Genomic DNA, 26512 nt, shown 5'->3' on the forward strand with positions numbered 1-26512 from the left:
TTCACTCCCCAGTGCTCCAAGCCCCTAGAAGGGTGAAAAACCCATCAAACACTAAACTTTATAATCCGTGTGCATTATATAACTGTATGGAAAGGTTCAGTCCCTACATAAAGTTCCACTTTTGCTTGGCATCTCTTGTCAGTTGTCTGACAATAGGAGCATCTGCATTCTAACGTTTTTTGTTTTAGTGTGCGCACGACAATGTGATTTTAAGGAATCCTATTAAAACCCAGACTGTGATTTGTAGAGGGTTTGATTTAGTAGGAATGCAGTTATTTCTAAAGCGATGTGTATATTCACTGGACTCTGGAAATTAAGATGGCCATGTATTCTTTCCCTTTAAATTTTTTTGGAAAATTTTAAGAAGAACTTTGCATTTGCTCTGAATGTACAATGAGTTCTTATCCCAGGAATTAACTCTAACAATGGTTAGAATCTTCACAGGATTTGTGGTTTTTTTCCAGTATTTTATTCCCATCTTTACATTCACTGTTTCTTTTCACTATCAAGTTGTGAAAAAGTTCACCATCACCTTGATCTTTGTCCTACCATTCTTGCTCTTTAACAAATATTGTTATTTTGGAATTCTCAGATTAAAATGTACATTTTCACCCAGACCCCAAGCTTACAGGTATCTTTGTGCACAGATATGTTGAGTTTGCATAACTGATAATCATCCTTAGTGAAGCCCACTTAATTCATTAATGCTTATCAAGCTGTTGTTCATCTTTCTAGAACAGGATTTCTCAGACTTTATCCCAGCTTTAGACCCACAAGTGGACTCTGATATCAACAAATAAGGAACCCTGTATTGGTTATTTAGGATTCAATAATGAATATTCAGTTCTAACCTCTGACCAAAGTCCAACCAAAAAAAAAAAAAAAAAAAACCACAACAACAACAACCAACAAAAGAACAGATTCCTCATTTCCTTTTTTCCATAGATCTGTGGGACCCTGCCCTGGAGGAAGCTGCCGCTAGATTAGCTCTGCAGTACGAGAAGCATGTGCCCCACAGATCACTCTGAGATCTCTAGCAACATTGTGTGGATGAGGGTGAGAAGAGGCAGATTAGGACACATTTGCTTCATGTGGGGTTCCTGCACTTTCCTGTGAAGCATCTGGTGCTGGTCACCCTCAGAGACAGGAACTGCACTAGATGGATCATGGGAATGAACCAGTCTGGCAAGTCTTACGTTCTTAAGAGCTGCAAACCCTGATGGAAGCCCCCAGCAGCAGAATGTCTGCATGGGGAATGATTACACTGGTAGAAAATTGCCACAACCTCCTCTGTTCTGCTGGAAATCTGCCAGGGATCAGCCCCACCCAAATAAAGGCAGATGGAATGCCTTGGCAGATGGTATGGTCAAGGCAAGTGGGAAAGTGCCATGTTCCCTCAGGAGTTTCTGCAGAAAGCAATCCTTTGGGTCTCCCAGCAGACCTTAAGGATGCCTCACTCTAACTGAAAGAAGGAGAGCAGGCAGTAGGAGTGAATCTTTCCGTCAGTGCCAGTCTGGCCTAGGGAGATGCCCCTTGCACCTCTTTATGCCATTGGAATGAATGGAGCCCCAGATACAGTGGTACTGAGTATCTGCAGATTCTCTATTACCATTCCAGTAAATCACTGAATTGTGCACATTATTTATTGTTTCTCCTCTATGTGCTATTGCACAATCCTTTCTGGTCCTCTTTGGGACTCATGAGTGAATTTCAATATTCTTCATTATTTAAATGGTGCCGCTAGGAAGAGATGTTTTCCTAATTGTAGATACTCCCCAGAGTTCTACTGTGTCCCACAGAGGGTTTGAAAATGTCCTTGTTTCCTCCCCAGTCTACATCCCCTCCCCAAAGCCCTTCACACAATGGCCAGCCTTCCAGCAAACCAAATGACGCTACTGCAGAGACCAGCTGGATCACTATTAAGCCATGTGAGGCAGGACACCCTACCGACACCCTCCAAGGCACTGAGTTCACTGGCTTGCAGTGCTGCTAAACACTCTGTGCCAGAGGATCACCAATGGAAGCTGTCTCTCCCATGTTTATCATTCCTTAAGGAGTCTTTTCCTCAGCCTTTCTACTTCCACTTCAGTGTAGATTTACAGAGGGTAAGTGACTACCATGCCCTGATCTGAGAGTAATGTCAGTACAGCAGTGTACGGTAGCAGGGTGTAAATTGGGTAGCAGGTGAATGCAAGTGGGGAACATGATGTTGGTAAGGGGAACATAGAGCTCTCAAACCCGAGACAGAGACAAGCTGGACTGAAAGATGAACTGCAAAGTTACATTGAGAACTGAGCTAAGATCAACTTTATAATAACAGTAATAGGGTGTGTTAATTAGTCCTATTCACCTGGTTGAGGGGCCAGTCAGCAATTAAATAAGGCTTAGCTTACCTTTCTAAAACAATTCCCTCCCTCCCTGAAATACTCTGAGCAATTGGGTTACTGACAACATGGCACAATGAATCCATCTGTGACATCATGGGCTGTGATTAGAGTTCTGGTACCCATGCCACCACAGATGGCTGCAATCTGGAACGTCACCAGCACAGCAGCACCTGCCAGGAGGAAAGAAATTTGAAAGTAAACTAAAAGTGGAAACAGCAGGAATATCAGGTCTTTCCTTCCCTGTTTTTTGGTAGAGGAATCCTTGGGCAGCGTGAGAACTTGTATGGGAGGATGAAAACACAATAAGCTGAAACTCTGCGCTGCAGGTTTCCCAGCCCTCAACTGAGAGGTGGAGAAGTGGAGTGAGGGAGAGAGACTGAGACAAAGTATCAGTTATGGGTTCCAGTTCTCCATTCCACATGAGCTCCACACCACTCAGCTTAAAAACAAAGGGAAAAGGATGCAATGGTGGCTTGAAGTCAACTTCAGACTTCTCGTTTTGGACCCACTGGGGTGTTTGTCTGGCATCTAGTATACATTAGAGATGCCCCAACGAGCTGTTCCAGCAGCAAAAAATAACCAGCGCATAGCAGTGTCCTGGTCATGCTGTCTCCACCTGGCCACATCCCCAGTAAATTCCCTACCTTAATGGCTTCAAATGGGAGTGATGCAAAGACATTTCATTGGCTCTGTGCTACCCAGAAACTTCATACGCTGGGGGTAACAGACCAGAGATTCGGGCTCATAGACTTAATGTCCCCTCCTCCCGCAATGGAGTGGTAGGAATCTACATGCAGGATGTCAGCCTATTTTGCTGTTGCTTTTATCTGTCAGTTCTGCAGTCTTTTAAGGAATCTTCCAGGAAAACAGGGAAGTCAGGACCTGCTATTTCCAATTTATTTTAATAAGAGAGGCTTTCTTCACACATCATAAAGGGCAATCTTTTTCTTTCCAGTCTCTCTTAAGGTAAATTAACCCTTATTTTGGTATGGAATGCCACATGCAGCCTGGTAAGTGGGGTGCATTCAGCACATAAATCTGGCCTTAACTCAGATGTCATTGTGCTGCAGTCTTTGTTTTTAATCTTTCGCGTTCTGATCACTCATTTATTTCGTTATGGATGGCTTTCTCCCACTCAGCAGCAGTTTTTATCAAAAAATGCTGCAGACCTTAGGGGCAACTTGATTTCTTTACAATCTCAGCAGAACATTCAGTTTTAAATAGTATTGGGGGATGGTTTTATTCTCTTCAAACTGCAATGGATTACGACAACTTTGTTCTTACTTAGTCAATTGTTTGAGACCATTACATAAGCAGATCTCTTGGAAATCTTTTAGACCCGGTTGGTTTAATATTATTCTCCAAACATTAAAAGCCAGAAATATGACAGAGCAAAGATGGCATAGATCCAGATTGCTGAGAGATCTCCAACCTTCGAAGCAAGCAACATCAGCTTAGTTATTGTAAAGCTATTCTTGCTGTCAGCTCCTTCATTTTTTGGTACTATCAGCTGGGGAAAATTCCACCCCAGTGGCTTAGTTTCAAGGGGCAGATTGAGTGTTTAAACCAAGATGCAGTACACCCCTGGAGAACACTTCCAGATTTTCTTGATACCTGAAAACAGGTTGTTCAGTTCTTTAAAAGGTGACTGGCAAAGGAGAGCGACATTGCATAGTGTCCTTTTCCCCCTGCTTCATGATAGATAAAAAAGACTGGAAATATTGTTTTTAAATAGTTTTCTGGTATTTTTGAACCTTAGAAATATTGAGACTTACCTTCCCTGTTTTCCTAGAGGCTTCCAGAAACGATCAAGGAATTGTTGTGGAAGCACTTTCTTTTTTGAAAGGGTGGCAGATACTGGTCCAATAGAAGATATTACCTTGCCCACCGTGTCTCTCTCATATCCTGGGACTGACACGGCTACAACAAAAATGCATATAAAAATATTCACTATGTCTCTTCCGTTTATTAGGGAAGGCCACAATTGCTGTTATCTGCTAATGTGGTAACTTGTCACAGACACAATGCACGGTGGCAGAGTACTTCATTTTTATGGATTACATTTTGTGGTTCCTTTAACATGTTTTTAAATATAGGTGGGTTTGCATTAAAATAAGCAATGGAGAAGATCTGCATGTTTTTTTTTGTGGTGGGGGTGTGGGATGTGGTATCTTTCACATCAAGATCACTTATTCTAATCACTAATTCTATACCGTGCATCTGAAAGTCATTAGTATCTGAGGGTTATTGAAAAGCTTATGTGAAATGTGTTTGGTCTCAGCTGAGTTCCTACTGAAAAGGTTTCCACATCATAGAACTATAACTCCATTCGTCCCTGATCGGCTCTTCCACCAGATTAGTCAAGAACTGAATGAACACGGAGACTGGGCTACATTCTCTCCACTCCCCACCCTTGAGACGATCCCCAGAACAACGCTGAGCTGCATTGATGGGCCAAAGTGCGGAAGCCGGGATGCTGCTTCCCCCCGCAATATATTCAGTGGAGCGGGAACTGCAGTTTCCAGGGCTTTCACTCCAGCTCTTTTCATGGGCACTCAAGCACAGTTTTAAAAAGGAAGCCAGTAAGCATCAGGTGTAGAACAGCCATGAAAACCACGTAATGGAATCTGTGATTCTATAGAGAACATGTCCCGTCCCCCCACCCAACAGCAAATCCCTGCCCCATTGAAGTCAATGGCAGAACTCCCCTTTGACTTCACTGGGGTCAGGATTTTACCCTAAATGATTTTTTTTTTAAAGAGAATGTAAAGTTAGTTACTAGTCAAGCTTTGTTTCAAGGGGACATGGATAAGATACAAGGCACTCTAACACAACTCTCAGTTTTTACTGAAACGTACTTTATTGCAAAATGGAATATCGGAACTCAGTAGTTTTACAATTGACACAGTTCAGCTCTTAAATATGCACATCGTGTTTCATTTTTGCAAGGGATGACATGCAGATTGGAAACCCTTACTAACACTGGTGAGCAATCAGATTATGCGTGGAATTAACAGCTCACCAATGTGAGCAAGGGATTCAAAATCTAGCCCTTATTAACTATTGTAGATTTTCCAAAGTATTTCTTCAACTAATAGACCTATTGTACAAGACCAGACAATATGGAACACTTAGACACTCAAAACACAGTGCATACAACTCAAGCAGTATGCAGCATATTTGTAGGTTTCCCATTTTTTTGATTACCTGAGGTTTTTGTTAGCTAGCTGTAAATGATAAACATCTTAAGAACAGTGAAGCTGGATTGTGGAGTGGGGGGGAGGGAGTGGAGTCAGTGGATTGTGATCTTGAAGATACTTTTATTATTGTTTTTAACACCCTTTTCTGAAAGATGATCAAAGCACAATGTTGTGGCATGCCAAGAATCCATAGTTATCAGGCTGTGGGAAAATAACCTTCTGTTTAGTTTGTAAATGTTTCAAAGCAATTTAATTAAAGGAAAGCCACTCTCAGGAGGCATCTGTTGGCTTTTAATTTAATAGACTGTTTACTTATGGACTTCAGATGCTTTGGCTTCAAGATGCAGAGAGCACCTACTCCTGAAATATTGAATTTTGCCAGAAGTGGGGGGGGGAATAGTCTTACAGCACAATAGTTTGTTTTTATACATCAGTACAAATACCAGTGTTTATTTAACCCATTCCTCTTCCTATCCTGGTGTGAATCTCTGGATTTGCCACAAATAACTTCAGAAACACTCCTTAAACTTTTATATATTTGTGCTCTGCTGTTGATGTAAGTGCTGGGGGAACGTACACATTTTCAGAATGGCAAGATTGGAGATGCCCATGAAGGGTCAAAATTCTTTCAGTTCTTCTATGAAATTAAAAACAAAGGACCCAGCAATCTATCAGCCTGACTAACATTTATGCTTACACTGCAAAGCAGTGTGCAGGGGGCCCTGTGTAAATGAGAATCATGCTCCATAAGTTTTAAAGAAATTCCACTGTCCCTTCTGAAATACTTTGGCAAGGTACGACTCTGAAAACAAAGTACGAGGGAGAAACCTTGGTTTATTATTTTTAAAAGCTCATATTTTATTCACAGAGCAGACAGCCTTTTATTTAAAGTATTTTTTCTATTTCACACAATCATGTTAATCTTTTACTAAAAAATTACCAAGATGATGTAAAACTGAATTATACCATTAAAGCCTGATGTTTTAAAAAGCAGCACTACTGTTTCCATAGAACTTAATTTACAAAAATAAGAATTAAGGGAATCCATGTGGTCAGCAGGACTGAGTGTGTGGCTTTGGGAGACAGAAGTTTCTGCATTCAAATCTTGGTTTGGACACTGTCTTACTAGGTGCATTGGACAAGTCACTGCATATTGCTCTCTCTCTCTCTGTTTCCCATCTGTAAAATGGGAATAATAATACTTGCTTATTTCATAGTGGTTTTGTGAAGATCAATAGTTAATGTTTGTACAGGGCTCTGAATGTGCAAAGCACTATGTATTTATTATAAATATATTTAAGTGCTAATTATGATTATGTTTTAAAACTTCACAAAGATGAAATGCATTGTGGGCAATCCTCACAGTGCACTCCTGTAGTTCGTCTCTTTTCAGAGAGCTCTCTAAAAGAGCACTGTGTACTTAAGAGTTGCATCACTTATAGTTTAGCTCTATACTGTTAATGTCAATTTTACTGAACATGACACTGGTTAAAAAAATCTTAGTCTCACAGAGAAGTAGCTCACATATTTAACTAAAACAATTTTAAAAAGATCTATCTTTGAGGATAGGCAAGTTATGCAGAAATTACTGCTTGCTGTTTCTTGCCTTTCAAGCTTCACTGTGAGAAGACTTGTAAGAAAACGTCCTTTCTATTTTAAAAAATGTACATAGGTTGCTGTGATACAGGGCGTATAAGTAAGCAAAGTTTACTGTAAACATTATACATCTTTCCTAGGGCTTCAATTCAGTAAAACACTTATACACATTTAAATTCTTCCCTGTTTAGGACAGCATGCATTCAACATTCAGACTGTGTGGCAGTCCTGTGGGTCATGCTTAAGTGCTGTCCAGAACAGAAACCTATATGGGCAACATTCTCCAGTGCCCATTAGGCATACTGGACTGATTCTCTTGACACTTCAGTCAAACCCCAGGAAGTTGTCTCTTTGTAAACAGTGATTGGCCCCTGCACAATAAAGTCAATTATTCAATTATCTATCCCTCATAATTCTCTGAACAATATTTTACAATAAATACAAAAGCAGCTTAAGTCAACCCCCTTTTCACCCTCTTTCCCGCCCGATCCCCATTTTTCTTTGGTCCTGTACATTTTGTTGAACACTCAATGCGAATGGCTGAAAACGTGTACATGTTACATTGTGAGAAGAGTTTCCCAGTTTTCATAGCATTGGAGTATCCTCTCATAGCTGATCCACAGCAAATGGATCTTTCTTTTCTGAAGCAGACAGTCCTTAGATGTTCTGTGAAGAGTGGGCTTCGTATTTCTTAAAACTAGAGTTACGAAAAGAATCCCTGAAATGAAATAAATTCATAAATAAAACATGGGATTGTCAATCACACAATGGGATATTTTAATACCTGATAGACATATTTGACTCTTTTTCCTTGACACAAATAAGTGGTGCTGGAAAGAACAACATATGAATAAGTATAAAGCATCCCACAGTTTATATATCTGGATCCTGGGTTTGCAACATGCAGTCCTGAAGTGAAATGATCACACTTATTTCATGATGAATAAACACCAGATGCTGGAATATATATATATATATAGTTTTCTCATGTACCTTGGGAAACGCCACAGGTTTCAAGTAATGAGGAGCTGGCAGGACATTTAATTACCTGTCTCTAAACGGATTCTTATATTAGTGTAAAAATTCTATCCATCCTTCGCCTTGTGGTACAGCAGCTTGAGCAGCACAATTAATACTTTATTCTATTTAATTTTGGGGCTACACCTCAGAAGCAGAGGGAAGAACTGTCTCACATCTCACAAATAAAGAGGCACTCTTTTTGTTAGCATACAAACGGCATCCATTGCCCTAGTTGTACCTTGTTGTACTGTGGACTTTCACTATAGGTTTATACAGCTCTGGGATTTTCCTCTCAATCATCGGCCTAAGGTTCTCTTTCAGCTTGTTATAGTTCTTTTTGAGTTCTAGCTGATACTCCCGCTGATCTGCAGTAATAAGGCGCTTGTTTTTCTCCACTGCTTCACCACATCTGTTCTCAAAATAAAGATTAAAAAACACATTGGTTAATGCCGATAAACACTTTAAAATTGTATTATGGTGAGTTTGTGTTAGATAAAGCAAGATTTCAGCCTGTCAGATTATTTGCTGCCAGACTCATACAGTCCTCTGGTTATGAGTTTACCATTTATTAGATACTAAAAATACATGAAGGAAATAAACACATTTCAATGACCATTGTGACACCAGATTACATTTGTACTGGAGTAAATGGACGCATCTCCATTGTAAGTGAAGTTGCACTTATATGTAACTCGCATCTCAATGTGCATGCACACACGACTAGATGGTTAAACATTTGACTATGTGAGCATGCAGAATAAGATTTATATGCATATCGGGCAGTACAATCTCAAAGCAAGCATGCACATCTGCATACATGCAAATGTGCCTGCCTCCCAGGGCTGGTTGAAAAGTTTGTCATGGAACAATTTTCTGCCAGAAAAGGCTGAGTCAACAAAATTGAGACAGGAATGTATCAATTTAAACAAAATTTGATAAAAAGATAAAGCGCTTTGTTTTGACATTTCTGAAACAAAGTTCTTTGGAATTCTTGTTTTCTGGGAAATTTCAACTTTTCATTCTGATTTGGGCTGAAAGGGGGGGAGGGATAGCTCAGTGGTTTGAGCATTGGCCTGCTAAACCCACGGTTGTGAGTTCAATCCTTGAGGGGGCCATTTAGGGATGGGACAAATATCTGTCTGGGGATTGGTCCTGCTTTGAGCAGGAGGTTGGACTAGATGACCTCCTGAGGTCCCTTCCAACCCAGATATTCTATGAAAATGTTGGAATTTTCCACTGAATGGAAATTCTGAGTTTCAATTGATTAATACATCTATATGTAGGCACAGGAACTATGGGTGGGTGGGTTCTGCAGCATCCCCAGGTTTTACACAGGGCTCCACTCCCGTCCCCACATGCGGGGTCTCTGCTGCCAACCCTGCACCCAGAGCTCTGCACGTAGCCTCAGCCCCCTTATCCGTGTCCCCACCTCCCAGAGCCACAGCCCTGCAGGGGGCACAGGTAAGGGGTGGAGGCACAACATCCTCACTCTAAAAAGTGTTCCAGCACCACTGCCTACATATGGTTTGAAAATCTAGCTCCTGATGTTTACTGCATTGATTTGTATTATGAATGACATTAACACGGCTACAGTTCCACGCTCCAGCTTCAACAGATCTTCAAGTAGTTTTCCTTTCACTCACCTCATTATAAATTCTTTGAAGCATAATCTCAGCTTGTTGTGATGTCGGTAAAGTTTTGGGTCTGCTGGAATTTCCGCCAGGAACACCTGGGCTACCTCTAGTGGTCCCTTATAGGAATAACACAGTATAATATTACAAAGAACATATTTCCTGCATTAACTGAAAAGGAAGCACACAACTGCTTTATTTGGTTAGAGTGTGTTTGGTTTTTTGTCAGTGCTGGAGTGAGAAAAAAAATTGTATGTTGACATTGTAGCAGGAAGCTGCCCTTTTAAGGGTTTTCCCTGACTGTGTTGCATTAACCACTGCTTCTTTGCCTCTCTTTCTTTTCTTTGCCAATCAAAGGTTAGGCCAACATATTCTGTTCTGTTCTACTTTTGTCCATCATCCCCTATTGCCATTGATTCCTCTAGGAAAAGAAAATGGATTATCTCCATCTGGAAAGGAGTGAGCAGGGACTTTCCTACTGCCAAACTATTTTACATGGAAGATGCACAGCCACTAAAGTGACGGGTGGCAATACAAAACTCCTAGCATAGACAGTTAAGAACATGAAAAGAATGTTTTTTCCACAGTACAAAACAGCACGTTCCTATAAGGAGTTCAATCTGGTGGCGGTTTTGGTGGAAGAAAAATCGGTAGGAAATGAAGGGAGTAGGGTCTAATTAGCAGGGGTAATCAATTATTTTTTATCGAGATCAAAATTTCTTGGTCAAGGTATAGTCAAGGTCCAGACTCCAGAGAAAATAATACAAAAATAATAACAATAATGCTAATAATTAGTAAATAAAAAGATGTTATGGTCCATTCAAAGCGTTTGGTGGTCCAGATTTGGCCCGCAGTCCACCTATTGACTACCTTGGATTAGGGGAACCAAGCTCTGCTGAGGCATCATTAGGGCCTTGCTTTTTTCCTCTTAGTTTGTCTTCATAGTATTTGGTTTTTGTTAAGGAGTGTGTGTTGTAATAAACTTCAGTTGAGTGTTGTGGGGTTTTTTTTGGTACTTTCTTATATGCTAAGAGTTCTGGGATTCTGGTGGCCCCCCCAGCAGAGAGATTTACTCCTTGAGTATTCCCTTAAATGACTGAAGTTGATGGGATGGTTAGTGGTCTTGTGAAGGAAAAATCTCTCTAAAGATGAGTCAATTCAGTATGAGTAACTGCTTAGAGGTTCAAATGTATATCCATACGTTAGCAGCACTCTCTGAATCCACTGTAACTGCAAACTTGGGCTGTAAATGTAATGGGAACAGGCTGGTGTGAGAGATCCAATATTTCTTGCTTCCAGTTGGGGTAAAAAATCCCTGTCTCTTAACATTTTAACAGTTCCGTTTCTGGTCAGAACAAGGAAATGCAAAGATTTACAAAAATAAATCATGGCAGGTAAAAAGTTATCCTGATTGTTCTGAACTTCAGAAAAAAAGTTTTCCCATCCCTAGTGGTTAGTCCACAAAGATGAGCCACAATGGGCAGTGTTCAAAGGGTTATCTGCAAGTAATCAGTCTGATTGGAAGTACTCTCACCAATGCAAGACAAAACGAGGTAGAAGAAAGCACACTGGGGAAAAAAGAAACATGCCAAAGGCTGTGCAGAAGACACATTATTTTGCTGAGCTTGACCTTTACCTGATTTACTGTGGCTCCAACAGAACCCTGCAGTACCATCTGGAGCATTTTGGCATCTGGTGGCTCCTGGTTGGTTGCAACAGCCAATTCTAGTGTCTTCTTCTGCATGTCTTCAATAGCAACTTCAATTGGGGTTAAAATGAACTAATACAACGCAAGGATAGATGCATTATTATCTGAGTAATACTTGTATTACAGTTGGTGCAGGTATTGCAGGTGAGTGAAGCTGTTTTTGTGCTGGGTCACAGCCAGGGTGGTCAAAACCAGGACAGGGCCAGATTAACCTTTTGTGGACCCAGCATCAAACATATTTGTGGGCCCCTATGTAGTTTTTATGGGCCCCTTCAGAGTGTGGGCCCGGTGTGACGGTGCCATTGGTGCCATAGAAAATGTGCTACTGCCGGGATAGGGATGAAAACATTTATTCAAAAACAAAATAAGATATTTGAAGCCACACTTGATTGTGACCTTCACTCAGCCCATGGAGAACAAATTGGGATAACATCAATGTACCTGGAATACCCCTGATTTGGTTTGTGTGGGAGGGGGCTGCTTGTTAGTTTTATCCTTTTTGTCTAAACACTCAGGACCTGGGGCCTGAACACAAGTGCTTAATTAGCACACTTATGAGCCATATTAAGCCCAAATGTAGCAGTCAGTGGTGTTGCACCTGCATCTCCCCACTACCACCCAAAGTGATGTTTCATAAATACATTTTTTGAAAGCAGCGTTTTCTACTTTGGCACAATAATGTTTACAAAACCTTTTTAAAAGTTAGTTTCTTTACCCCATTTCTCCCTTTGCCTCACGACCCCTCATGACTGCAAGTGAACCAGTAAAGTTACTGGGGAGGAGTGTGGGGAGGAAAATTGCTGGTGCCCATCTGTTGCAGGGAGAAAGGGCCACTAAGAGACACACACACACTTTACCACAAAGGCTACCACAATCCAGCCTCAAGACCCTACCCCAACCTTCACACCTGGGCTCTCCCCATGTCCCTCCTACTATCCCCACCCCACAAAACTAACCCCCACCTTCACACAAAGGCTCTTCTGAATCTCCCTGCCACTGGCCACCCCCCCATTTTCACCCTAGGGCTGTCACCTCCCTCCCTTCTCCTGCCCCCCCGCACACAGAGCCAACCCCCACCTTCAACCCAGGCTCTCCCATCCCTCCAATATCACTCAAACCAGACAAATTTAACCTCCTGTAAATTCTGAGTCAAATCCATACACCAGTAAAGTCAATGGAAAGACATCAGTGGGCTTTGGATCAAGTCCTATATCTGAATTTAGTTTGATTCTAGGTTATTGGCTTCCTGGCTAACATGGTCACTGTGCTTCCTACTTTTACAAAGCTGCTATCCTCTCATTCCTGTCACACCTCTTCAGCCATTATCCTTACAATTGGAATGCTATGTGGAACACCCATCTCCCCAATGCTCCAGAAGCCTGCAGGAGCATGCATTCATGCATCCGTTGACCTAATCTATGGCATTTCTATAGTGCTGGTCAGTGTACAATTTAACAGAAATGTAAACTTTCCTCACCCAGCACAGAGCTTGAAATCATCCCCTTCCAACAACACCCTCAATCCCTATCTACTGGCTGAGCTCCATACTCAAATTGACAGCTCTCACAAAGATGTCCATTACCTCTTCCTTTTGAATGACGTTGATTCTGGTTTTGACATAGGGGAAAGCATGCATTGTGGTCAGGATAGTATTCCTCTTGTACTGTTCACGCAGATCACCCCTGGGGCGTCCATCCAGGGTGAAAGGGGTGGTGTACATGAAACGCCGGAGGCTGAAGTTCTTCTCAAAGTAGGTCACCCTGTCTTTCATCTCATACTCATCAAAATAGGGCTCCACAAATGTAATTTGTATGTAGGCCTGGAGGAGGGGGAAGGAAGAATCTTTGTTTTAGTGCCAAGACAAATGACTATGAAATAAATGGAATGCATGAAATATCTCACAGCTCACAGTGAGATGGCATGTGCTAGAAGAGCACACAGGCTGTGTTTTGTTTATTATTAATTTGCTATCACACACAGCAGGACCTCTCTGATTCTACCACAGCTGCAATGACCTCATGTTGTTCAGAACCTACTCAGAGGCCTCAGTGTTCTGTATCTCCACTTTCCTTTCCCCCACTTTGCATCTGTACCACTCCCCTTAAAGTAATTTGTTATTGACCTCAGTGGGGCAGGACTGGACTACCTAGGAGCTGAATATACACTTGTGAAACCCTGCTGACTTAAATTAAGTTGCAATGGTGTGAGAGGAGAATTTGGCCCATTATGGGTTTAACCATTTGATTGAAGCATACCAAAGAAAACTAACATGTTGCCTCTAGGCAGTGACTATATGTTTTCCAATCAAGACTGCCCAGTGACTTTATTTTGGTGTTGGGGCAGGGGAGAAGTACTAAAGAAACCAAAATTCAGAACAGATAACACAAGTCTTATTTTTTCACTCATGTACCTTTTTTAATGTCAGCTCAATATAAACTAAGGAAAACAAGCATAGAAAGAAGAGAAAAAAAGAAAAGTGGAAACCACAAATATTAAACAAAAATGTAAAGTGAGGATAGACATAGTTTTCCACTAAGCCCTGGAAAGTGATCAGGATTTCCTATCACCATAATATGCTTACTCTGAACTCCACACTGGCTGCAGATCCAACTTCAGTGTCTTAGTCTTTATAGGTTTCAGAGTAGCAGCCATGTTAGTCTGTATCCGCAAAAAGAACAGGAGTACTTGTGGCACCTTAGAGACTAACAAATTTATTTGAGCATAAGCTTTAGTAATAAATTTGTTAGTCTCTAAGGTGCCACAAGTACTCCTGTTTTTTTTTTTTTAGTCTTTATAGTGATAAATAGAAAAGGATCTGGCTGTCTCAGAGACTGCCTCTCACTCCAAGCTCAAGTCTTGTCTATGTATCTTAGGTACTTATCTGACACCCATCACTGTACTATCTGAGCACCTAACAATCTTTAATGTATTTATCAACACCACACTCCATGTAATGCTATCATCCCCATGGTACAGATAGGGAATTGAGGCACCATGAAGCTAAGTGACTTTCCACAGTCACCTAGGAAGTCTGTGGTACAGCAGGGACTTGAATCCAGATCTCCAAAGTCCTAGGCTAGTGCTCCTAGCTATTGGACCATCCTTCCTGTCCTCTTGTGATGACTCTTTGTACTGCATTCTGAAGTCTATTAGTCTGCTCCCAGTAGCTCTTATGTAGCACTGTCCATCTAGAGCTCACAAGTGCTAGTGCCTTTTATATTTGGAGAAATTGAAGAACCGAAGGGTGAAGTGACTTGCCCAGAGTCACACAGCAGGTCAGCTGTAGAGCAAGGAGGGACAGAGATCAGGGTGTCTGATTTACAGTCCAGTGCCCTATTCACTGGACCACGTTGCCTCCCCAGTTTGTTTTATAATGACAGCCTTGGACATCAAATACTGACACACACACATCTCAGCTTTACTTGTATGAGTCAGCATTAAGGTCTCACAGGCAACTCCGCGCTCGCCTTTTTTTCAATCACTCAGTGCTCAGTTCTGTTCGAAGGACACGAATAGCTGGGCTAATACCTCCGTACCTTATTGGGATGCAGCTTGCTTCTGTCTACAGGAGTGGAGTCTTTAATCACCTCCACAGCATCCTCCCCAAAGCACTGACCATAAAACCCCTGAAAAGGAAAAAATAATTATTCAGGGGTGATTTTACCCATCTGTAATACAATGCAAGTCATCTGTGCTGCTCTGATCAAGACCAGGAGTTGTGATAAGTTCTGGATATAATGCAACAAGTATGCTACTGTAAGGGTTAAAGTCTGCAGAGGCCTAGACACCTTACTGATGAAGTCCCAACACTGAATTGTTAAGTAGGGTATGTCTACACTTACAGAGTTTTTGCGCTGTAAGTTTCACCGGTGATAGGGAACCGGTGAAAGTAAAGCGCTGGTTTGTGTACTCACTCAATTTCTCAGGCGTCAGAGAGTGTTTACACTAGCAGCACTTCCATCGAGAATGAGAGCAGCGCTGTAAGGCAGCTATCCCACAGTGCAACTCTCTCGATAGGTCTTGTGGGAAGGGGGAGATGAGCGGAAAGCATTCTGGGTCCCTGCTCAGTGCCCCGTGGTGCCCTGCTTCATGTCTCAGGAGCCCCATTACTTCCTGGTTTCTTCCATGGCATTTTTTAAAAAACCTTCTGCTGTCTGGCTGCTTTCCCCACCACATCTACAAAGAAAGGGAGCTTCAAACTTCCCAGGGCTTACAAGGGGAGGGGCAGACGTCCGTGCATCAGAGCAGCGGAGATGCTGGCCAGAGTGGCCACTTTTGGAACTGTGGGATATCCTCCGGAGGCCAAAAGGTGTTTACACTGCTTGAACGTGTCTTCACTTTCACAGCAATGCAAAAAGAACAGCAGTAAGAGCTGTATGCCTCTCATGAAGGTGGTTTTCTTTTTTCCATGAAACTTCTGAGTTTCACCACAAAAAGTCATTAACAAGTGTAGACGCTCCTGCGGTTTTAGGAGAAAAAAGGGACTTTTTGCACTTTAAATGGTAAGTGTAGACATACCGTAAAAGGCAGAGTGCCAGCAAAGGAGGGGAAAAAAGCGAAGAATCTGTCATTGCTTCCCTAAGCAAAAGTTCAAAAGGATTCAAAACAAAACTCGCATCCCCTCAGGTTAAGTCCCTGAATTCCTTATACAGGGAGGGACGTCAACCACCTCAAGACATGAGACCACAGGGTAATGAAAACTCTTAACATTATGTCATCCTGCTGTTAAAGAGGCTGCAATCCAAGGTATCAGATACACAGACACAATGATCTGAAATATAAATCAACTTGATTGACTTTTGTACATTACCACCACATACAGCTGCTGTGCTGTGACTTCTTTATTCACCCTACTATTTTCTTAGAAAGCATAACACAAAGCAGGAAGTTATACAACTATGATCTCTTTACCTCGAGTCTGTGAGAAATCTCAGGAAGTTTAGTAATTGCAGGCTCTTTATAAACAAATTCCTGTTCATCTAAGTCCCCAAATTTGGATCCATAGAAACCAACACGGAAGTAAGTTCCAAACATTCGCTTTTGACCCTGATTGATAAAGGGGAAAAAAATTACATTTAGCTTTTCTTCCCTTAAATATAATCCAATGTTGATGCCTTATTCATCTGATTTATACATGAGGAACCCCATGGACCTTATGTTTGTCCAGATTTCAGAGCAAAATATGACCCTATGTAATATCACCTTGTTTAACATAGCACAGTTCAATTTCTTATTAAAAAAAAACCCTATAAAAGTTAAAAGGGGCACTGTTGATTCAAATTTGGCTCAAAATTTAGGTTTTGTATCAACTCACTTTTGCAAATCTAAAACAAAAGAAATGTTTCTTTTAAAAAAAATTCCAGTGGAAACATTTTAAAAACAAACATTAATCAACATTCAAGTATTTGCAACTCACAAAACTTTGTAGTATTGTAAAAGTCCACCAGAATTTGAAAGTGACTAGAAACTAAACTGACTGATCTATTTTCATTGTCCAAACCAAGAGAAATACAGAAACAGTATGAATACTGAAAAGTAAATTAAGTTTTACAATTCTTCTGTTTTTGTAATCTACGGTACTAGTAACACTGGCAAGAAAATTGTTTTTCTTTTTGAATGTGTGTGGCCAAATGTAATCATGCCTGCTTTCACCTGGTCTAAATTTTATTTGTGATTTTTTTTTAACTCTGTGTCCCTTTAAAATATTTTGAATGTTCTATTAATCTCTTTTTATACATGTTGTTTATAATCCTCTCCCATCTCTTCATGTTTCTATGAGTCATTATGATTCTCTTCAGTGTAGACTATCCATAACAGGCAAGATCTAAATTACAACAACATGTAGTCCAAAACAGATGGAAACTCTGATTAGAGGAAGGAAGTGCTCCTGTTTGGTTGTATGGTCTTGTCTTCATCATCCCATAAGCAAACACTGCAGCGCAGCAACACACAACTTGCTCATAGAGAACCAGCAGCAGCAGGTACCTTGTTAATAATGCTGTCGAAGGCTTTTTGAAGCTTGCTGTGAGTAGAGGTAAGCTTCCTGAAGTCTCGATGTGCTTCCAGTATGGGGATGACAATTTTGTAGACCTCGTTCACAGTTTCGTACAATCCCCCCTTGTAAGAGGGAATTAAAAAAAGGAAAGAAATTGAGTTTTCATACATTATATGAAGAGATTGGATCCTCACTACAGGCATTGTAGGACAAGTTATTTTATAAGCTCATTTTTCTGATATGATGCCTGTTTTACCTTTTAAAATAAATCAGTAAAGTGATTATGAGCCTATGGGAGTATAATTATATTACCATGTATTAATTTAGTAAAATGTCTTATCAAACATCTACAAAGCTCCTTAGTGATGTATACATGTGCTGAGTTGGATGGAGTTTAACTACATGACTCCCTTTAAAGTAAATGAGAATTGTGAGGCTAAACTCTGGCTGTGCTCTATATGAAAGCATATGGGTAACTCTTAGGGTCTACAGTCTATGCAGTAATATGAAGCTCTTTTTCAAATTTACTATATCAGGGTAATACCCAGAGGGTTCAGTTCACTCCTGGTGCAAAGTAAATTGCAAGCTCCAAGCAGTGATCAATCTGTCTGCAGTTGGAGCACAGCAATCCCCCCTCCAGAAGTGGTCATGGCCAGCCCAGGAACCAATACTGATAGGGATCCTACAGGAGCCTCGGCAGAATGTTAAACTTGCCAATCCCCAGGGATAAGTCCCCACCCCACGCATCTACCCCTGAGGGCACAAGAAGTGAAAACTGCACTCCCTTACACTTACAGGTGTGAGTCTGACCCAATGGCCAAAATCATCCCTGGGGTAACTCCATTATCTTCAGCGCAGTCATACAGGGATGAATTTGGCCCGCTGTGTCTATTCACTCACCGTGCTGAAGAGCTCTGCAGCTTGTTCCAGCAGCCCCACCAGGCCGCTCTCAGAGAAATACCTCCCAGAACATATCCCATCCTCATCTGGAGACAAAATATCATCCGAAACAGCAGATTCCTCCAGCACATTGGAGGAAATATTCTGAAATAGATCACAACAGAGACCCCCATAGGGCTTGGAAACCAAAACCAACAGACTATCACAGAGGCACACCCTGCAACAGAGATTCTTCACTGACAAGAGCCTTAACACAACAGAAATAAAACAACAGAAGTCCTGCTGCTGGATACAAGGCTACCTTCCATCAAGAAGCTCTTACCACGTCATAAACCCCAGCACTAGAGATCAAGGGGCCTGTCACCAGAATCCCGACTTGTCCCTACCACCTCAGTATTTTGAAAAAAAACTCCCCACCAGTCCCAAAATTCCCTCTGCAGGCAAGAGACTTCCAGGCAGCTGCATTTCAGTGAGGGGGGCTAAAGGTTTCCATGGTGTCGTGCTCATTTTCACTCTAACAACTCTTCCCCCTTGTCAACTGAGCATAATTGCCTTCTCCATAAATCCTTCCAAGCTTAAATTTTCCATGCTTCATATCAGCCCAAAGTTTGCTAAATGGGTTTTGACTCCACTTATGCAAGTGTGGAAAAGTGCAATGCATAGGATGTTGCTTTAGAAACCATAATATTTGAATTCTTTTTTTACTTATACGTGTTTGATTTCTCAATCTCAGTGCTCCTTAATGGTATTTTACTGCAGGTAATATATTAGAGCCTGATCCTGAAAGTAAGTTTCCCACTGAAGTCAATTTCTTAAGGGAACATGTACTGAATAAAGCCTGCAGGATCAGGCATTTACGTTTTTTAGGCCACTTAGTAAAGTCTGGAAAATGCTTTGGCATCCATTTGAATGAAAAGCAACATATAAATGCAAAATCATCATAACATTATCATTGTTAAATTATATGTAAATACACATAAACATAAAGACACCCCAGCATCAGTAGCTTTCAATAGCTGCAACAATTTCTAGTTTTTGATTTGTTTTTAATTGGAAAAAAAAAGGTAAACTGAGATCATGTGGTCTCATGTTTTAACAGAAAGTGACATTTGAACTCCGTCTCAGTGAGGAGAAATGCCAGCTAGCTGGGAATTTGATTTCGGAAAGGCCTTATTTTATAAAATGCCAGACACCAAGTGCCACTACTATTGATCTGACTTAAAGTTCTGATAGCCCACATCAGTCACTGCATGGGGATACTCATCTCCACTGCAGCTTTATGGGCACATTTTCATAGAGTCTGAGGTCAGAAGGGACCACTGTGATCATCTCATCTGTGATCATTTTTCCTTCTCTGTGCGAGAAATTCACTCTGTGCAGAGCACCCATACAAGGCCTGTGTGTAACGTTAGTCCCATTTAAACCCTAACAGGGAGTCCAAAGAACAGAGTGGCTGAAATGGGACTTTAGTGACACACAGAGCCTATGCTTTCCTTAGCACAAAGGGGAACTTCACTCGATATTATTCATATCAAACATTCATCAACACTAGAATTTGTTTAATTCTTATACACATTTATTTAAACTGCCAGGATTAAAAAATAATGGGAATTTGGAAGATATGGCTAAACTTTTTTCAGCACTTTGCACTTCGTTATTAATTAATTTATATCAGGAGAGTCTTTAGAGGCCTCAATCGAGGTTCAGGGCCTCACTGTACTAGCCACACAAAGCAAAAAAACAATCCCCGAGCTAAGGAGTTTACAATCTAGCTAACAAATGTACTGCACTTTTCATCCCAGTATCCCAATGTGTTTTCACAGGCTGTTTAGTAGTTGGAGTCCTACTGTCCTTTATGAGCACTTTCATGGGAAATTTAAAAGAATTCGGAGCAGGGATTTATTAGAAAGGGGAAGCAAAGGAAATTGCAGACATCAAATTATCTGCTCATTGCCTCTAAATATTTTCCCACAGCCCCTTTCTATTAGCTAGGAACTGTAGTATCTGAGCACCTCTTCTATAAATTTCTGTGGTTTGTGTTACCTTTTGAGAAATGTATGCAGGACAACATTCCATTAACTTTGGTCTGCAGCTTTTGTCTTGATCTGCTAGACTTTGGTGTGTCTCCCCACCTTCTATATCTAGGAATTTCACAAATAAGTTAAAGAGATAGTGGGTGAGGTAATTTCTTTTATTGACTTAACTTCAGCTAGGGAGAGAAACAGGCTTTTGAGCTTGCACAGCGATCTTCACCTCTGTGTAAGCTCAAAAGCTTGTCCCTCTCACCAACAGAAATCGGTTCAATAAAAGATATTACCTCACCCACCTTGTCTCTCTAATTCCAATGGGACCAACATGGCTACAACAGCACTGCATACAACAAATAAGTTACTGATTCAGGGCCAGATGATCCTGAATATTTTAGCATTCAGGCAACACTTTGGGTAGCTGTATCCAGTTCCACATTGACATAAGCTGCAGAATTCCAAATCTCCTGAACTTGCACAATCCTAACAACAGTATATTTAACCCTTGCTGTACCCTTCTGGCTGTTTAGTGAAGCTTACAGAGCAACAGAAAAGTTTCAATTCTGAATAATCTACAATCTTTTTGAGTCACATATACTTAGTTTTCCTTGAGAAAAGCCAACATTTCTAAATAGAACAAACTCAAGGGGCTTGATTTTCATTTATGCTACGTACATCCTGGTTCAGGGAGTATAAAGTGGCCTACACTTAAAGTGGATGTAAGTGTAATTTACACTCCCTTTGAGTCCCCTTTACTCAGTGTAAAGGGGACTTAGTGTAACTGACAATCAGGCCCAAGATGAATTTTGTTGAAGGAAAGATTTTAGAGTCTACATTGCTAATGAGCTATGTATGTGCATTCTGACAATAGACTGTTCTGTTTTGCATAGCATAAAGAGTAAATGTGATGCTACTGGCTCGTATAAGGGGCTGGGAATTGGAATTCAAGACTCTACTAATGATTGTGTGAGGGTCCTAGGGAAAGTCATTCAATCTCTCTATGCCTCAGTTTACCCATCTGTAAAATTGGGATAATACTACTGCTGACCTAATATTTATATACTAATATTTTACATTTTTATAGCACCTGCCATCCAACAGCTCAAAGTACCTCACAAACATTCCTTAGATTGTAAGCTCTTCGCCATAGGAAGCGTCTTTTTTGCTTTTGTATTTGTACAACACCCAGCACAGTGGGGTCCTGGTCCATGACTACAGCTCCTAGGTGCTCCAGTAATACAAATAATAACAATACTAAAGCACTCTGAGCTGACAAGTATGCTCATCTTTCTCGTTTTATAGATAAGGAAACAGAGAGCGGTCCAGTGGGTGCCTTACCCAAGATTACATAATAAGTCTGAGCCCAGGCTCTGAATAAAACCGAGATGGTCTCACTAGTCTTGTGCTTTAGCCACAAGATCATCCCTTCCACTCTCAGCCTTACCTTAGAGGCACTGCAAGGCTTAAGTAATGTTTGTAAAGCGCTTGGAGCTCCTCACATGAAAGGCTCAGTAATAATACCCACCACTTTGCCTTTTTACAGAACAAACTGAAACCTCAATTCTGCTCAGATAAATCGCTATGTCACCGAGAGGTTTCTAGATCCTTAAGGAAGAATATTTTTTCGTTACCTCTCTACTATAGAGCACTATGGCTCACCTGTCCTTTTTCCAGACATGTATTTTGATGAGAAGAGCAGATCCACCTGGGATGCTTCTAGACACTATTTGATGTTGATAAGATCAGTGGATTCTAGATGAGTAAATGAGACAAGATTTCCTACCGAATGATGGTATGAAATACCTTTAGTGTGTCTCCCCACCTTCTATATCTAGGAATTTCACAAATTAGTTAGAGAGAAAGTGGGTGAGGTAATTTCTTTTATTGGCTCAACTTCAGCTGGGGAGAAAGACAGGCTTTTGAGCTTACACAGCACTCTTCTTCGCCTCCATGTAAGCTCAAAAGCTCAAGAGAACTGTAGAAACTAGGTTGGACTGACACTTTTAAGGAGGCCTCTCTCCTACTGGTGCACAGGTAGAGAATTCATTTAAATGAATGCTAGTTACATGTTAAGAAAAGCCATGCGTTGGTGAGAGATTAGCCCTTTATGTTTAGAATGTTTTCTGTGCATCTGATTCAATTAATAGGCATGAGTTGCCTACAAAGGAGGTGCTTACTTGCTATATTTTGTGGCTGCTATGTCATTCAGCTACAGACTATATCTTAGACATTTAATATACCTAAAATTGGAGCTACCCATTCAGTAATAATATTAACTTTCATTCTAAAGTATTCAAAAGTGCTTCAGAAATTAGATATCTACCAGATTTTCAGATACTTCTGGGATGGAAGCATTGTCTAACAGCCTACGGCAAAACTATGAAACAGTTTCAGCTATTCCAGCAGTCTAGCGACAGTTGGTCCCAACTCAGTGTTAAGCAATGAGGTCTGGCCGCAAACTAAGGTCTTGGGGAAAGGGATACATTATACAACTGTTGAATGTTGCCTTCTAGATAGCCCAGATGTGGATTCGGTTAACTGGCTCTGATTGGTGCCAGGCGACACCTCACCAAAGTCACTAAAAGAGTACCCAGATACAGAAAAAACGCATATTCTTTCTACCTGAAAGCTGACGCTGCCCACTGGCAGGTACTTGTGATCCTCTAGCATGCTCAGGTATTCCGCAACCAGAGCTGCAGCATGGACCAGGCACATGGCTGCCTCAGTGTAGCACTTCTTCTTGGCATGTTTCTCTGCCATGTTCTGTAGCCAAGTCAGCCTCAAGTCAGGTGATGTCTGATACCCTTTGGCAATTCTAGCAATACAGGTCAAGAAATATATTTGAATTGGTTTCTTTCTTTCTTTAAAAAAATACATATCTATCTTCATAACTGCTTATAATGTGCATATTGCATCACAAATGAAATTGAAAATTGGCTTATAAAAATCTTTAAAAATTTAGACAATTGACTGGTGCACTTTGTATGTTATATCACAACGAAAAAGCTCCTTTTGTCTAAACACTGCACCTGGAGAGCTTGTTGGTAAGAAATACTTGGGGATCTCTTTCAAAACCCCACAGGCCCTTTGTGTTTGCTTCATTTTAATTCATTCAACAGCAGAATAAGAAGGTTTCACCTGTACATGAGATCCATGAGCATCTCTGGATCTTCCTGAAACTCCCTCATTTTCACTGTGTCTGACAAGATACTGTTCAGATTACGTAGCAGCTCCTTCACCTGGAGATACACACACATAAACCCCACACGTTTCAGGGTTTGATTAAAAGTTCAGCATCAACACAAGATGAGTTATTGCTTACTCTATTAACTGTTGGCACAAAGAAAAGTCACAATGCAGGACTGTGACAGTGCAGACTGTACCAGTCATATTCATTCAGCAAGCAACTAACAGATCAATGACATGACAAAAGACACACACACATACACAATAGCTTTATCAAATCAAATAAAACAAGTCCATCTCCTTTTGTTCATGAACTCTATAATACTTATTCCTAAATGGAGTGCAACTTCTGGTTCAGGAAAATTGCAATATATTGTTAAACAGATGTTTTTGCAATTCTTAGCACCAGATGTTTCATTATCTCATAGTTAGACATGGTGGTTGCTAGTAATGCAGTCACTTCCTTATGAACTGAAAAGAGTAGGAATTTTTTTTAAACTAAGATTTCCATATACAGCTGTCTTACTCTGATAATGTGGAAAATGACAGGTTCCTATTTCTCATGATGGTTATAAAATCATCATAATTTATAAAGCGGAATGCATAAAAGGGGAAATTTGATTAGCCAACATGTGTGTCAAACTGTTAGTGAAAGCAGGGTAACTCAAGTGACATGGAATAATTAGAGATGCTACCTGTATATTTTATTTTTAAATGATGTATTCCTTTTATACAGGAACTGTTTGGATAGTTGGAAGAACTTAGCTTTCAGTTTCATAATTCAAACCACACAAAGAAGTGCAAATATCCTAATTGCATAACTTCTAGGCTACTTCCTTTAAAATAAGGTTTATGTCATTTTTCACTGACAGCTTTAGGTTTTGGAGGATGAGAGGTTCTGAAAAAAGCATCAGAAGCCACAAAAGGCCTAACCTGGACTGGAAACAGGGTTGGCTGCATGTCCATATCTTCTTCTGCATATGCCAAGATGGTTCGTAAGGATCTTCTGAGATACTCCTCATTGAAATCCGATGATTTACCAACCAGAGAGGCCAAGGACATTGTTACCTGCATCTTCACTCTTGCAAAATTCTTTATAGGTGGGGGGAGAAAAAAAAAAAAGGCCATGCAATAGCTACAAGGTGTACGGATTCAAATGTATTAATTTGCCACAGGCACCAGATGTTTTTATTCATTTGTGTGCTCTTGGGATGTAAACCCACATCTTTTCTATTTATTTAAATACAATAGGCCAAGTGTACCAGCTTATGCATCTGTCATTTTGGCCCAGTACTTTACACGTGAATACCTTAGGGCTACATGGTTTCTGAGGCTATGTATCTATGCAGAGTGTAAGGGGAAGTAAGAATCCCCTCTGTCACACCTCTGCACATGCTACCTGGACCTTAGGACCAGGCACATAGGTGCTACACCCCATCAGAACAGCTGGATAATGAGTAGGTGGAGTCCTGGATCCCTTCCCTCAATGAGCCAGCCTGTGCAGCTGAGCTTGTGGGAGACGTTCAGGGGGTGGGAATGTTGTAATTTGCTGCTGATATAGGCCAGCAAACAAACAACTATCATTTGCCACCCCCAGAGCAGGAAGCAACCAGAGTGGGAATTGTGCCTCAGAGGTGTGCCTGCAAAAGCACCTCCTCCTTACATACAAATCTTTTCAATGTATTATCATTTTTAGGATTGGTTTTAAACTCTAATGCAAAAGAATGGCATCAAATTCTTTGCTGTATCTAATAACTTACACTGATGGAGCTGAAACTGTGTCTCATAAGGAGGTAAAGGGTAGCACAGGCTTGAATTCGGGTGATGTCTATGCTGCTGCTGCAGTGATGTAGAACTCTTTGACACAGGTCAGCACACTGCTCCATCTCCTCTTCAAACAGCAAGTCTCCAAACTAAGAGAGGCAGAGAAGACACCATCAGGGCATTCGACCCCAAGCATTCAAATGTCACAGGTCGGGCTCAAAAAGTCATGAGATTTAAAGACAATACTCTTTGCAGTTCTTTTGATTTGGCTTCTGGTTTCTCAGCCTTTCCTCCAGACCTAGGAGGGCTAGAAATTTACTCTTTAAAAAAATAAACAAAAGCTACGATTCTCAGATGATCTCATGACTCCAGGAGCTTTAAGTAAACACCAAATGTGGCAAGATTTGCAATAAGATTGTGAGAGTTGGTATTTCCAGACTTTCAGCACACCAACACAAAGGGATGAAGAAATATGCCAACAGTGCATTGAGAATATGGAACAATTATTCATTGGATTTTTTCACATCCTGCTGGCACCCTAATCCCCGGCGCCCCACAATTTCATTCTCCCCAAAACTTCCAGCACTAACTTCCGTCCCAGACCCTGCTCCAAACTTTTGATTTATGATAGGTTTGAGACACACAGATTGCTATTGGTTCTGGTAGCCCCACAATGTGCTTGGCACTGTGAAATACAAAGAAGGAAACATCCCTGAAGAGCTCACATTCTAAACAGAATACAGATGGATACACATATACTGTTTGTGCATAGATAGGAACTTAGAAGGTGTGCATGTAACAATAAACACATGCCATTATCTCTCATTGTTGCAACCCTTGTGTGCCTCTTTCTGAGTCTCCACCCTTGGTTCATTGTCTTATCTGGCTGTGTTATGTCTAATCTACATTGCAAACTCTTTGGAACAGGGTCCCATCATTTTTCTTTGTTTATAAAGCAACATGCACACACCTATAGTGCATTATAAAGAATTAGAATGATTGCTTCATAAATTACAGTACCAAGTCATGTTAATTGGAAGATACACTCATTATTATTACTGAAATCTGTCATAAGTCACTTTAACTGGAAGAGTCCAA

The 26512-nt window shown here is 40.8% G+C and overlaps 1 protein-coding gene across 2 annotated transcripts in view; it reads right to left on the bottom strand.

Annotated features, from left to right (window-relative positions):
- Positions 1 to 5234: 5234 nt before the first annotated feature.
- The window catches only part of DOCK8 (dedicator of cytokinesis 8), a 127368-nt gene continuing 106090 nt past the window's right edge, over positions 5235 to 26512 (bottom strand). For both annotated transcript variants that reach the window (XM_034774195.1, XM_034774196.1), the window contains 13 exons: positions 25411 to 25563; positions 24584 to 24742; positions 23603 to 23703; positions 23087 to 23279; positions 18438 to 18581; positions 17528 to 17659; positions 16454 to 16588; positions 15079 to 15168; positions 13125 to 13361; positions 11471 to 11614; positions 9847 to 9953; positions 8442 to 8612; positions 5235 to 7901 (listed from right to left, as the gene is read on the bottom strand). In XM_034774195.1, the coding sequence (XP_034630086.1) occupies positions 7841 to 7901; positions 8442 to 8612; positions 9847 to 9953; positions 11471 to 11614; positions 13125 to 13361; positions 15079 to 15168; positions 16454 to 16588; positions 17528 to 17659; positions 18438 to 18581; positions 23087 to 23279; positions 23603 to 23703; positions 24584 to 24742; positions 25411 to 25563 (1827 nt within the window). In that variant the 3' untranslated portion in view covers positions 5235 to 7840. The remainder of the gene's footprint in view (positions 7902 to 8441; positions 8613 to 9846; positions 9954 to 11470; positions 11615 to 13124; positions 13362 to 15078; positions 15169 to 16453; positions 16589 to 17527; positions 17660 to 18437; positions 18582 to 23086; positions 23280 to 23602; positions 23704 to 24583; positions 24743 to 25410; positions 25564 to 26512) is intronic.

The sequence above is a fragment of the Trachemys scripta genome, chromosome 6, assembly GCF_013100865.1.
Source record: "Trachemys scripta elegans isolate TJP31775 chromosome 6, CAS_Tse_1.0, whole genome shotgun sequence".
Taxonomy (NCBI): domain Eukaryota; kingdom Metazoa; phylum Chordata; order Testudines; family Emydidae; genus Trachemys; species Trachemys scripta.